Raw genomic sequence first — 13,637 nt, 5'->3', positions numbered from 1 at the left:
TCTTATCCGACTCGTAAACAGTGCTGATTGTCGAGTGGCTTATGATAGATATGGAACGCCATGATGCCACCCAATCGAAGAAGAAGCATGGCCCCGGCGGTCGGAAAAGAGCGAAGACGGGCTGCCGTACCTGCAGGTAAGCAGCGCATCCCAGACCGCATCATTGGAGCTGAAATTAGTCATCAGAGCCCGCCACATCAAATGTGACGAAGAGCGACCCATCTGTCGTCGCTGTTCCCAAGCACGTTTAGTCTGCGACGGTTACGGCATCTGGGGCGGAGGGGGTACTCCGTATGAGCGCACGCCGTCTTCTATCCCATCGGCCTCGTCCAAAGTTACTCACTCTCTTTCGACGATCAGTGAATTAAGTCAGGAAGAAAACGGCGCATTCAACTGGTTCATGCAGAAAAATACAACCAGACTGTCCGGGTTGTTTACGTCTGCTTTCTGGGATGATTTGGTGTTTCAGGCCAGCGTCCAAGAGCCCGCTGTTCGGCATGCTGTTATTGCGTTGTCGTTCGCTCAAAGGGCGGATGTTATGCACAGAAGGAATTCTTCAAGTGGTCGCGATGAGAGGGATGCTGAACACTTCACGCTTCAACAGTATAACAAAGCCATAGGATATCTGCGCGACCATCACCACCAGCAGAATAATGCTCAATCCACCGAGTCAACGCGCATAGTCTTGATAACATGCATGATCTTCACTGCCCTCGAGTTCCTACGAGGTCGTTATCGAACGGGGTTTCTTCATCTCCAATCAGGCATAAAACTCTTATCTGAGAATGAGCGTCAACGACATCACCAGCATGGAGAGCAGGTCTCATCTATTCTTCTTGGCTCGAAAGACGAGGCTGCACAGATAGCGTTGGTGGATGCGTTTACAAGAATGAGTGTTCATTGTAGTTTTTATGACGAGCAGATAGTACACCAAAAAGTGCTAGTTAGTGTGCGGGAGGGTAATCGTACGGATCCTTGCGCTCTGCCAACGAGCTTCGCGTCTGTGACGGAGGCGAGACGGGTTTTGGATCGGATATATGGTCGGATTCAGTATTTGAAACAATCTTATCATCAACAAGATTCGGACTCTCGAGAAGAATCCCAATTGCATAGAACGCAAAACCAAATATTGATCGATTTATCGAAATGGGAAGCTGCACGGGACGCCTTCGTCCGCAGATTAACTCCAACCACGCACGCACACATTCGTGACAGACTATGTTTTGAGATAATGTCCCTTTACCACTCCATGGCCACAATCACCGCGTCAGTCTGCCTCGAAGATGACGACTCCGAGAGCAGTGAAATGTTCTACGACTCTGATGCACATACCCGCTCCTTTGCGCGGATTCTCGCGGGTTGTGGTGAATTACCACGACAACTTCAACTCCTCACCGCTCCTTCCCTCAATCACGACAAAGAAAAAGAAAAGCATAAATGTGAAGGAATGGGTTTCAGCATGGAAATGGGCTTCATCCTCCCCGCTTTCTATACAGCCGTCAAATGCCGCGTTCCACGCTTGAGGCGGCAGGCGTTGTACGTTTTACGCGCAGGGCTGAATAGAGAGGCTGGGTGGGATAGGAAGGTTGTTGCTGATATTGTTGCTGAAGTTATACGGATTGAGGAAGGGGATTTCTATTCTTCGCTTTTGTCGTCTGGCTACAGAGGAGTGACCGAAGAAGTACAGGATCTTGATCCGCCTACACAAGACGACCTGCAGGTGCCAAGGATAGATACCTGGAGGAGGCTGAGGGATGTTAGGATTGTGTTGCCAGATGATGAGAAGGGAAGGAGCACACTTTGGTTCAAGCGGAGGGGGGATGGGGGGCAGTGGATTGAATGTAGTAGGGAGTTTTAGTATTTTGACACTGTAACCACAAACGATAATCATGTAGAACTTTTCAATAGATTATAAAATATTCCGAGTATTTCATGATAAAATTGGCCGTCATCATTAACATTCAACTTAAAAATCACCCTCCTCAATCTCCTTCACATCCGAAATAGGCTTGATATTAGCAGGCTCAACGGAATCTCCAAACAACTCCGGAATCGACTCGAGCGATTTCTGACTCGTCTGTGCAACTATTAGCAAAACCATAATGATTAACGGATAGGAAGGAACATACTTCAGGACAATACAACCAGACAAACAAGAAGCTCAACGTTGTACACGCGATAAAAACTGTATAATACTTCCACCCGATATTTGCAAATGCAGTCGGCGCAGCCTCCAGAAATATGATGGTTGCAACAAAGAGACCTGACACCGATATCGCAAGTCCCTTTGCGCGAACGGGGGTGGGGAATATCTCGGACGCATAAATGTAAGAAGTCGCATCACAGGTCACCGAAAAGCAAGCGATGTGCCAGAACAGGAAGAAAACGGCGGCCGTGTTTGCGGCTGTTGAGCCTGTGTGGTTGTAGACGCTTAGAGCGACGCACTCGCCGATTAAAGCGGTGATTGTGCCTATAAATCCGGCCATGAGGAGACGGGTTCGACCTACGCGGTCGACAATCAGAGAATTGATAAAGTTTCCAATGGGGCAGACGGTGATCCATGCACCCTGTATGACGAGTTGGGAGACTGTATCGAAGCCGAGAGACTTGTACAAGGAAGGCCCGTAGTTGTTGATGACTAGAGTTGCGGTACCTTGGCAGGCGAACAGCACCAGGAACCCAATTAGGCAACGTTTGCGCATGGAGGGTGATTTGAACATGTCGAGGAAGGACAGTCGTTGTTCGCGTTCGTGCGCGATTAGCGCGCGGAGGAGGTTGAAGTCTGAGATCATGGCGTCGTGGTCGCCGGCCATGGAAGTCTCTGATTCCGCGTGAATAGATTCAAAAGCTTTGAGTGCGTCTTCGGCGCGGTCATTGTCGATCAACCAGCGCGGAGATTCCGGGAGGAGGTAGATACCGCATGATAGAATGAGAGGCGGTAGACATTGAATCGCCAGGGGAAGGCGCCATTGTGAGCCTGAGGCGTTGACAAAGTAAAATCCTAGACCAATCCAGCTGGCAAGTGCATAGCCGAGACAGAGCATGACACCGTGGATACCGACTAAGAAGCCACGGATCTTTGGCGGGGAGATTTCGGACTGGTACAATGGAACCAGTGCGAGCAGGGCACCTAGAACTGTAAGCAAACATCTCGCAATTAAGAAGCTGAAACTTACCAACACCGAGTCCAGTGATGAATCTGAATACCAAATACATAGCAATATGTACMCTCCCAGCCTGTAAAGCACCGCCAATAACGGTAACCAGACAAGCAATCAAAATAGACTTTTTACGTCCTAGTTTATCCGCCGACCCGATACAAGAGAGAGAACCGAAAAGACCGCCGGCCTGGAAAAGGCCATTGATGGCGCCTTCGAGTTGCGTGGCATTGGGTCGCGTGTCGAGCTTGAAATAGGAAAGAAAAGATGGCTGGCCGAGAGTGGTGGAGATGATGCTGGAGCTGTAGCCGTAGGTTGTGCTGCCGAGGGCAACGAAGCCGACGACCTATACTCGTTAGCAAGTTCACTTGTGATCTGTTAAAACCGTAAGTTACTAATATTGGAGCGGCGCATACCAAAATTCGAAAAAGAGAAGGAGAAATAGCCATGGCGGATAAGAACACAGCCGGACAATATCACACTGAAGTCGCACAACCAACTCACCACAACGTCTACAACATGAATTGAGTCGTCAGAAAATCAGAGAAAGAGTTGGGAACAAAAAAAGAGACGAAGAACACACAAACAACACAACTTGCGGGGTGTGGGGAAAAGCTTCATGAAAAAAGAAGAGTTTATAAAGACAAAAGCTCTCGCTATGCTGCTGTCTACCGCGTACTGCTGGTACCTGACTAGATTACAGTACCAATCATGTGTATTCGCACTGGAGTCCGGTATTATTTCTACTGCAAATTCATCTGTGAAAGGCTGGGTTTTGCGAAGAAGAGCCTACGGAGACAATACCGATACAACTGGGTGAGTGGGATACCTAGCATAGCTCTGTCCAATAATATTTTGTACTGACCGCAAGGCAAGAAGCTTAAACTAGTCACGGATTTTCATTGGTAGAGTGTAGTTTAAGCGCCCCGCCTCTACACTAGTTTTCGAGCTAGCGCGTCAGCTGGTCGGGAAAACTCCGTTGATAAGTTGAGTTACTTTTTCTGGTAAAAGCGACGCGAGTCATGTCGATTTTTCCTGTGCTTGAGTACCGAGGTCTATTTGTCGATGCACACCACAATACCTTTTTTATAAATGGAGCTCTGTTCAGAGTTGCTCTTGTTCTAGGAGAAGTGGGCGTACCATTACTTTAGATCAAGGTCTTATAAGAGGCGTTTCACTGTTGATATGTTGACACAAGGAAGAGCCAGATTCAGGAAACATTGGACGCTGAGAATTCAGTTCTATATGTAGATATGGTTACTCCATTTTAAACTCTGAGCTACAAAAGTACTGTTATACATGATCGAAAGGTCTCTGTGTGGGATCCGCTGCCTGCCAGGAGGTTGGCTTGGAGTAGATCGCGTTGTCCGCGTTTGAGTTCTCAGTTTCCTGCCCCAAGAATTCATTCCAGGTCTCGGTCTACACCAACGTCTTCAATGCGCCTGCATTGCTTGGAGATAAATTCTTGGAGAATATATTGAAGACGGCCGCATTTATGTCGGGAAGCCGGTCAAAGTCAGACTCAAGCTCGTGCGCGTCCTTGAAAAGTACATCAACGTCAGAGTCCTGCATCTTTGAGGGGTCGAAAGGCTCCAAGATACCAGAATATTCCGTTGTGTATAGTGGATATGTTGTGATATTATTGTTACGTTCTTCAATAGTCTCTTTCCTCTTCTCAGGAACAAAATTTGATTCTTGTTTTTCAGAATTCACACCAGGTCCACCTTCGGATGCATGTGCAGCCTGCATCTGTGGTGAAAAAGTGGGCAAATAGGTGGCCAGATTCTTCCCTTGTGCCTGGGGCATCAAGCGGAAGTCAACGAGGGCGGATGAATCGAGGTCATCGTAAGTGTCATAATTGGAATCCGCGAAAACTGGATGAAAGTCAAAACCTTCTGGGCCCATGAGATTGTCAAGTCTTGAGAAATGCTCTAGAAAGGTTTCACGGTCCGGTGGGTGTGGAAGTACTGTATTTTTATGCATGCCTTCTTCGACCATTACACTCCTCTTCTCAGAACTGACATCGGACTTAGGTAAACCAGAATTTGCATGAAATTTCGACTTGATGTTTTCCATGAGATTAACCTTGCGAATTTGCTTTCTACCTCGCGTGGGAAAATGACTCTTCATTTCATGGCTTTTTAAAGCTCGTGCCGAAGCAAAACGCGGATATTGACACCCTGGAAAAGGGCACTTTAAACTTATAGTATGCATGGCTTCGTGTTCTCGCAATAATATCTCGCTTCTAAAGCCGGCAGTGGCCCGAGGGCAAGAAGGTAGGCGACAGGTGAAAATGGTTGTGCGATACTCTTGCTGAAAGTACTCCAGGTCCTCCTTGGATATTCCGGGGAAATCAGATAGAGAAAGAATAGACTGGACGGTTTTCTGATAATTGGTAAATGCATCTTTAAGTCCACGGATCGGAAACATGGTGACGCAGGGAGAATCTAGAAGTTGTCACCAGTCAATTTGTTGAATTGGATCAGTAGATAATGGGAATGAATAAGTACCTTCTTTTCGAGATACATCACCGAGCATTGTCTGGCTTCGCGCTTGTAATGTGATTTGGGCGTTTTTGTAAAGTCCCGGATATTGTTTGAGGAGGACAAGGCGGCTGTCTGAGACTGCCAATTCTTCTGCTTTCTTTGAACTTTGCAATAGTCTTCCCGACGATTCTAATGCATTAGAAAGGTCCCGGAGTATCGTAGTGAGACCGCTTTGTAAATTATGTTGTTCGGAGTTTAAGGACAATATTTCCAGAATATAGTCAACCCAGTATTGATTGGCATAGACATGAAATCCGTGCAATCCTTTCAGAACTCTCATGATACGATCCTGATTAGAATATCCAACATTGAAAACTTCCAATCCGGACAAAAGGCAGGTCACCGACGCGATAGCGTGTTCATAAACCTCTTTCACTCGGTCAATCAGCAATGTGCTTCCGGGCATTTGAAGATAACTGACAAGACATTAGCTGTTTTCCCCGATTTTGTAAGACTTCAAGAATAACCTTACTCCTTTACAGACACGTGAATAAACGTCAGAGTTGAGTCGGATCGTTCCTCAATGAGAGGCATGCCCATGTCAAAGACGTACAAGGGAACTGGTTCGTCGTTCAAAGGGTTGCCAGTACCAAATGATAATGCTGATCGTAATTCGAATTTTCGAAGCGGACGTTCTGTGAACGCTATCCAGCCAAATATGCTTCGCATGCGCTCAATTGACCGACTGTCGAATTTGGATATAATTTGGACCATGACTCTTTCGTAACTATGTACATTTCGTTAAAGAGACACAACCAAGACGCCACTCAGCGAACTCACAATTCAGCTAACTTGCGCGGTAACGTATGAATAGCGTCCCATAACTCTTGACTGCTGTAGAAAATGTTCTGTGTAATATAGTCCAGAACCAGCCGAGCCCAGAGGAACATACCTATAGCTAAGTCAGCTAGTTCTTGCTCTTACACGGAAAACACACCATCTGCCTTCTTAGCGATGCTTTTCCCGATATCTATGAAATCAAGATCGCTCAGCCCAAGTTGCGAAAAACGTTGAGACTGAGCTTTCAATCGCTGTTCAGCATATGTGCAGATTGCATGTTCAAGATTGTCCTTCTCATCACCCAACATGACTACCGGTTTCTTTCGAAGTCCGTTCTCTAAGGATTGTAAGCGACGGGAGGAAAAAAGAATTTTGAAAGTCGCACGGTCTAATGACTGCAACTTCAGAATGCCATTCATTAAATTGACAAGTCGTTTCTGTTTGTCAGCTTCCATTTCATCCAGGCCGTCGATAATCATATGAATGCTCTGCTTTCGTCCAAGATCTTCTGCTAACAACGTGATAGCCGTCTGCATCAGTTGCTCCAGGACACTCAGGCTGATTGACTTTCGTCCAATCACGTACACCTCATATATATGAGCAGCCAGGTCACTACTGGCACGGACCAGTTGTAGAAGTAGTGACTTGAGAAGTTCATCGTATTGGGTAGAAGAGGTGTACGAATACGTGCAAAAATGACATGCCACAAAAGACTTGTGTGAGGCATTAAGAAAGCCAACAAGCTGGCCAGAGATTATACTCTTACCGGTACCGGGATTCCCTTGGAGCCAAATGCAAGTTGTATCTGATTGGTCGGCCCGAAGCCAGTTCGATAAATCTGGATTATCCGATACCCACGAACATGTCCCTGGATGGTTTGATCCTTCAGTCGAGATTCTGTCAAAAATCAGTAATTGATCCACTTCGTTACTTTTCACCCAGCTACGAATTGCTTCAAGTTGGCGGGCAGTTTGCTCTTCTTCGGCTTTTTGAACTGTTGCAAGGCTTTCTTGTCTCCATTCCTCCAAGGCTCTTCTCATATCTTTTGCCTCAGCAATGTCATGGGCATTAGCTTCCTTGTCAATCTGCTGCTCATGTCTTGCTAAGTCTTCTAAAATATTGTCGAATTTTCGTTGGAATCGACCCCAGGATGTTAGAAAGAGAACTCGCCAACCTTGTTCAACGAATTAGCTAGTGAATGCCTCCATTCACAATTTGGGCAGCTTACTACTGCGTCGCACGAGCTTATACGCTTCCGTGTGAAAGCGAAGTATGTCGGCGTAAAAGACGGCAAGGGTTTGCTGGAATCCCGTGTTCTGACGGAAGGTCTCGCCGAGAACTTTGAATCTCGTCAACGATTCTGCGATGCGGGAATATGCCTTAACAATCTGCTCAAAAGCCTCTACGTAGTCCGAAGAGATCTAAAGGAAAAACACGCGACGTTTAGTGTAAGCAGGGAAATGCACGCAAGAACCAAAGGCACCAATTAAACTCACCTTGAGAATTATCTTTATAGGAGCCCATATCCATGGGAGATACGGAGTGCCGTTACAGAGAACCTCGATAGTCTGTGCGTAGTAACCCAAGCTGGAGAACAGGGGGACGAGACGTCGCATGTTGCGCAAAGACTGCCGTGCTGCAAGTTGGTTTTCGATCTCAAGAGCCGCCTTTTGCACATTTTCAAGAGTAGTAACTTCAAAATCTTTTGAATCTGCTGGTGACACTGTCTTTTCTAGATCTTCAAAGGCCTCACGAATCGTTCTCAGAGCCGTAGCGGATGCAGGATCTCTTCTTCGAAGCGGCATAATGGGCGACAACAACAAACCAGCCGGGACAAAAAAGAAGCTGGAGATGTGAAAATTAGAGAAGGAGAAAATGAAAGCATGATGGAATCGTTACTTGGTTGAGGCTGAGCAGGAGTCAGCCTTGGGCGGCGAGGTGCATACAGGCAAGTCACGAGACTAGGAGGAGCAACCAGAACTCTCCCACCAAAACTGCCAGCCTTATTTCGACATTTAGTATCACTTGAGATTATAATGAAACTCGGGATTTCGTATATTATATGAATTGTCGCGCACATCACGCAGTGACGTCTTGAAAAGACAAGCGACACGTGATTCAATCAACTTTCTTAAATTTCGCTCGAAGTTGGAAAGTAGATAGCCTTGTCCAGGGTACTTGTCACATTATGGACACTCTATCCTCTCGAGGTTCTGCAAAAAAAAGACGCTTAGATGGTCCAAATAATACGCAACCATACCCAACGTCTGTGACGGTACCGAATGCAGACGCAATATTCCATGGTCAGCCTGTGTCTCAAGGAAATATTCTTGATACTGCTCAGATACCAGTGTTATGCACATCCACAGCTCATCCAAGCCAGCGGTGCAATAGCCATCCTAGCCAGTATCACCACAATCTACCACCGTTCAGGAATGACTTCAATGTCCTTTTGTCTGATCATACACTCCGAAATAATTTTGCACCTTTCAATAGTAACTCATTGGATACCTATTCATATCTTGAGTTTGACTCATTTCACTATCAAATGTGCAGCGAAGACAATTCGCTTTCGACTCCAAACTTAACTAAAGACGACATTCCTGTAGCTGATAATGTATTAGGGAAGGAAGACAATGCCGTTATCTGTTATGGTATGGTGAGTATATTACATTTTACTAGACATAAATAAATATTCACAGCGCTGACTCTTATTTGAATAGGTTGCAGGCATTCCTGGACAGTGTGAGGTGGCCAGCAGGCATAATGGATTACTATCTCGACGATTTGCAGTCAACTTGCATACGGCCCGAGAATTTCTATGTCCATCCGTAGAGAAGTTGAGAGGAAGCGTCTCGACTGAGTACGGACGATTTCTCCAAGCGATACTTGATGAGACTTCCATCAAAATACAAGTGACGTGTGTATTGGATGACCTGAATAATGGAACAAGAAAGCCAGCTAGCCTCCTACCTCAACTAATATCCTGCTCGCTTTCCATCAACCTATATGGCCCAAAAGAGCTATTCGATGAAGTTGGAACATTCTTCCAAGATTACGATATTTATCTGCAAGACCCAATGGCATGCGACCTAAATGTGAGGTATTGCAACCCTCACCGTCTTTCATCGATCGATCCCTCACTATGCCCAATGACCTACGACTTGAAGACAAACATTCTGGAGGCCTTTGAAATCCAACCTACTTCCAGTCACTCGGATTTGCTTGATAATTTTGATCCGCAAGATGACCTCCCTGAGGCTTCGCAGCCTCCGGAAATTCAAACACAGCTAGAAAGGTATGTAAAATCGAGGTACTTGACCAAACTGCTTCTAACTTTGAAAGACATCAAAAACAAGCTCTAAGCTTTATGCTCCGGAGAGAACAAGGATGGAATTTCGATCCTAGTATAGGAGATCTCTGGGGTTGGATTAAAGCCAGTCATGATCGATGGTACATCTTTTTCCTACGTTGAACATAAGTCAACTACCTAGGTACTTTGGTCGCAAACTGATATTCAGCGGGATTAGGTTTATCAATATGATCTCGGGGGATCATCAGCTTGAGGAACCCAAACAATTTTTGGGGGGCATCATTGCAGATCCTATGGGGCTTGGGAAGACTCTGACCATGATTGCCCTTGTTGTAGCAACTGTGCGAGGACATAACGGTGAAGGTTTTCGATTGCAAGGAAGCCCGGCCGACGGTGAAAACAACAACCCTACATTGATCGTGGTTCCACCGCCCTGTATGTTTTTGTTCATGCCCATTTCCTTCTAGAAATTATCTTTAACGATGGTTTTAGTGTTGGATACCTGGGAGGAACAGCTATCACAGTAGGTTTGACCATCAAGTCCTCTATATCTAATTGACGAAGTTCACTGAATGTAATCTGAAAACATCAGGCATGTTGTGCCAGGGAGCCTAGCATGGTCCCGACACCATGGCAAGACCCGTCTATCGGACGTATTGGGATTGAAAAAATTCGGTCTAATTCTGACTACATACCATACAATATCGGCTGAATGGAAAAATGGAAAGCAGGCACATCAATCTATCATTTTCTCTACACGATGGAAACGCTTGATCCTCGATGAAGGTAAACATTGAACCCGGTATGCCTCTTACTTGAACAGATACTGACTTGTCAAAAGCACATTTTATCCGTAACAGCAACTCGCAAATGGCCAAGGCGATTTGCGCCGTGCCTGCCATCGCGCGATGGGCAGTGACGGGCACACCTATCCAAAATCGTCTAGGAGACCTAGCTGCACTTTTCAAATTTCTTGATGTCTATCCTTACGGAGACATTAGACGCTTTGATACAGATATTACTAACTTATGGAAATCTGGCGAATCCCAAAAAGCCGTAGAGAGACTGAAAAGGCTATCGAGATGTGTCATTCTACGGAGACCCAAAACCATGATCAACCTACCTACGAGAAAGGATGTACGATGTCCAGTGAACTTTACAGCGGACGAAAGAGATCTGTATGAGCGCGTCAAACACCAGGCTATTGCGCATCTTGCAGAGGCCTCGACGAGTTATGGCCAAGGCGAGACATCACAATCAGTATCTTTCGTCAACGTTATCCAGCAGATTAATGCGCTACGCATGATATGCAATCTGGGCCTCCATTATGGTTCTCGCCACGAAACTAAGGCATCGGAATATCAAATTCATTCATCTGAAAGTGTACATTGGGCCAGCATGGCGCAGCAGGCGTTTAATTTCCAATGTGAAATCGCAACAATCACCTGCCAACGGTGCAAATCTTCACTCGACATTACAGAAAGAGTCTTCAGTGGATCTAATGAATATGTTGTAGAAAAACCCCTTTTCTTTCAGTGCATGAGCTTCATCTGCACAGACTGTCTCCAACGTTCACATGGCCATTCCCTAACTTGTGGTCATGAACCACCGCATCCATTCTCTCCAGTCTCATTAAATGCCTCAGTGCTAGAAGAGAGCGTACTCACCACAGTCGATTCTACTGCTGGCAACTACACGACTTCAACAGGGTTGCCCTCGAAGGTCACCTCCCTGGTGGCACAACTGAAGTCTCAGCCTCCCAATGTGAAAAGGTCGGTCAAAAGAAAAAATAATCATCAAAATACGACTAACCTCATATCTGTACTAGTATCGTTTTCTCCACATGGAGAATGTCTTTGGATATCGTCGAGGCAGGTCTCAACGAGGCGGGAATTCCATGCCTGCGATTTGATGGGAAAGTTCCACAAAAGGAGAGGAAAAGCGTGATTGACAAATTTAAACACCACCCGTCTGTTTCAGTTTTACTATTGACTTTGTCATGCGGTGCTGTTGGGTGAGTTTCTCGCGATCGGCATCAAACCATTTTTTCCTACATCCTGGACTAAGTGAACAACAGATTAACTCTGACCGAAGCTTCATGTGCATATCTCATGGAACCACACTGGTAATCCCTCGTCTACAACCAAGCTACATATTCACATCTAACTCATTAACCGCAGGAACCCTACTGTCGAGGAACAGGCACTCGCTCGAATTCATCGGCTCSGCCAGAAGAAGGAAGTAACGACCGTCCGCTTCTATGTCAAGGACACATTTGAAGAGGTCAGTCATCGATCCACCCTCCGAAGGAGAATGAAAACCTAATGAATTTTGAAGCGCGTGATGGAACTCCAACGTTCTAAAGATGAGTTGGCCGGCACAATCTTCTCTTCTGACAACGCACAGTCAGGGAATGCTACGCGTTTGGAGGTGAGTTCCGAAATCAGGAAATTTTTTGACGGGGCGTATGAACTGACAGGTTTCATTTCAGCACCTTTGCAGTCTTTTATAAGCAACTTTTGAAACCCCGTGTCTAGACTTGAGGTGAATTTACTACCGTTTTATTATTCATATCCTTCTTATTACTAGTAGCCTCGAGACATCAGTAGTAAACAGCTCGACGGGTCACAATATCAAATAGCGTTCGAAGCTGTCCAAAGATGTGCAAAACCACAAAGTTCGGCACAAAATGACTACTTTAGTCTTTATAGCTCCAGCACGGCGCCAGTATCTTACGACGCCCTTATAAATACCTGATTCCTCTTTGGAGTATCAGAGTTAAAGAATGTTTGGAGTGTGCCAATTGTTAAGCCTTCAAGCTGCGGTTTCAGCCACTGTAATTGTTGCAAGTTAATAATATTCGACAGACCAAGGATGCAAGGAGTCTTACCCTGACGACAGCGAGTCCCTGTGGTTGACCTGGGTTTGGTGTACCCAAACCGCTACTGCCTTGGTAAGGTCGATCACGTATATTTGCCTCAGCCACTCCCCAGTTGTTCGTGTCTATAAGCCAGCTTACAATGCTTTGGACACCTGTGCCGGTCCACAAGCAGTTATTTGTATTGTATATCAACTCGACTTCAGTATTGTCAGTTGGATCATACTATTAGGTAGACATATATTAGCATCGGTTCCCGGAGTCTAAAGCAGGGTCTTTGGGATATTTTACCTGATCTAACGCAGGCAAAAGCGTGTTAGCGAGCCAGCTATTTAGCGTTGTCTGGTCGTTGATACATATTTTTCCTGTGGCAGTCTCCTGCTGCATGTGAGCAACTATGCAACGCGTCAGTACAAGATTAGCAAAAAAATCGATTGCAATGCGTCAAGGAATGCGTACCAACGACAAAGTCTGGATCGGAAATCATAAGAGCTGTGCAGCCATAGAGATAAGTGATACCCCAGGCATTGTCTACCGACTGATCTATGCGGAAAAATAACGCAGAATCGCCCATTGCCTTTTGCGAACCTGGAATGCTGTTCCATATGGTATATAAAGAATCATCTCGTTTGACAAGTTGCGCATTCTCGTCGCTATTTTCAAATTAGTCGAGTTACAGAGCAGTTTTTCCAAAGGCACTCACGATTCTAAAGGAGCAGATAGGGATAGTGAGCAGAGAAGGGCTACCCATGTGCCCAACAGCAAGCTTAATAAGGAAGATCGTGCCATGGCTAGGAGATTAACCTCACACGTTACACTGTATCAGTGTGATAATTGTTAAGCTTATTGGTAGGAGTGCTATAACACTTATACTGGCGTGAGGTCGTCCCGATTGCCCGCAGGCACAGCGGTGATTTCTACATCCCAATGCAATTAATTGACTATAAAGGACTCCGAGATCT

General features: G+C 45.8%; 4 protein-coding genes across 4 annotated transcripts; 2 read left to right on the top strand and 2 right to left on the bottom strand.

The window, feature by feature from the left end:
- Positions 1–400: 400 nt before the first annotated feature.
- BHQ10_003491 (uncharacterized protein) lies at positions 401–1,858 on the top strand (the record flags this gene model as incomplete). The annotated part of the gene is made up of 1 exon (XM_040875753.1): positions 401–1,858. The coding sequence occupies one exon, from the start codon at positions 401–403 to the stop codon at positions 1,856–1,858; it is 1,458 nt and encodes a 485-aa protein (XP_040731995.1).
- A 108-nt stretch (positions 1,859–1,966) lies between these two features.
- BHQ10_003490 (uncharacterized protein) lies at positions 1,967–3,607 on the bottom strand (the record flags this gene model as incomplete). Its single annotated transcript, XM_040875752.1, has 4 exons — positions 1,967–2,077; positions 2,130–3,130; positions 3,177–3,504; positions 3,575–3,607. The coding sequence occupies 4 exons, from the start codon at positions 3,605–3,607 to the stop codon at positions 1,967–1,969; spliced, it is 1,473 nt and encodes a 490-aa protein (XP_040731994.1).
- A 970-nt stretch (positions 3,608–4,577) lies between these two features.
- Positions 4,578–8,289, bottom strand: BHQ10_003489 (uncharacterized protein; the record flags this gene model as incomplete). Its single annotated transcript, XM_040875750.1, has 9 exons — positions 4,578–5,605; positions 5,669–6,120; positions 6,177–6,431; positions 6,485–6,596; positions 6,642–7,197; positions 7,251–7,381; positions 7,431–7,658; positions 7,713–7,905; positions 7,981–8,289. 9 exons carry the CDS (start codon positions 8,287–8,289, stop codon positions 4,578–4,580), a joined length of 3,264 nt encoding a protein of 1,087 aa, XP_040731993.1.
- Positions 8,290–9,636: 1,347 nt separating this feature from the next.
- On the top strand, positions 9,637–12,309 carry BHQ10_003488 (uncharacterized protein; the record flags this gene model as incomplete). Its single annotated transcript, XM_040875749.1, has 11 exons — positions 9,637–9,782; positions 9,979–10,232; positions 10,290–10,320; positions 10,390–10,583; positions 10,639–11,223; positions 11,506–11,569; positions 11,626–11,811; positions 11,875–11,922; positions 11,978–12,080; positions 12,135–12,227; positions 12,289–12,309. The coding sequence occupies 11 exons, from the start codon at positions 9,637–9,639 to the stop codon at positions 12,307–12,309; spliced, it is 1,725 nt and encodes a 574-aa protein (XP_040731992.1).
- Between the last annotated feature and the right edge of the window lie 1,328 nt (positions 12,310–13,637).

The sequence above is a fragment of the Talaromyces amestolkiae genome (assembly GCF_001896365.1).
Source record: "Talaromyces amestolkiae strain CIB chromosome Unknown scaffold5.1, whole genome shotgun sequence".
NCBI classification, from domain to species: domain Eukaryota; kingdom Fungi; phylum Ascomycota; class Eurotiomycetes; order Eurotiales; family Trichocomaceae; genus Talaromyces; species Talaromyces amestolkiae.
The sequence above is the reverse complement of the archived record's forward strand: the minus strand, read 5'-3'. Positions and strand labels throughout refer to the sequence as shown.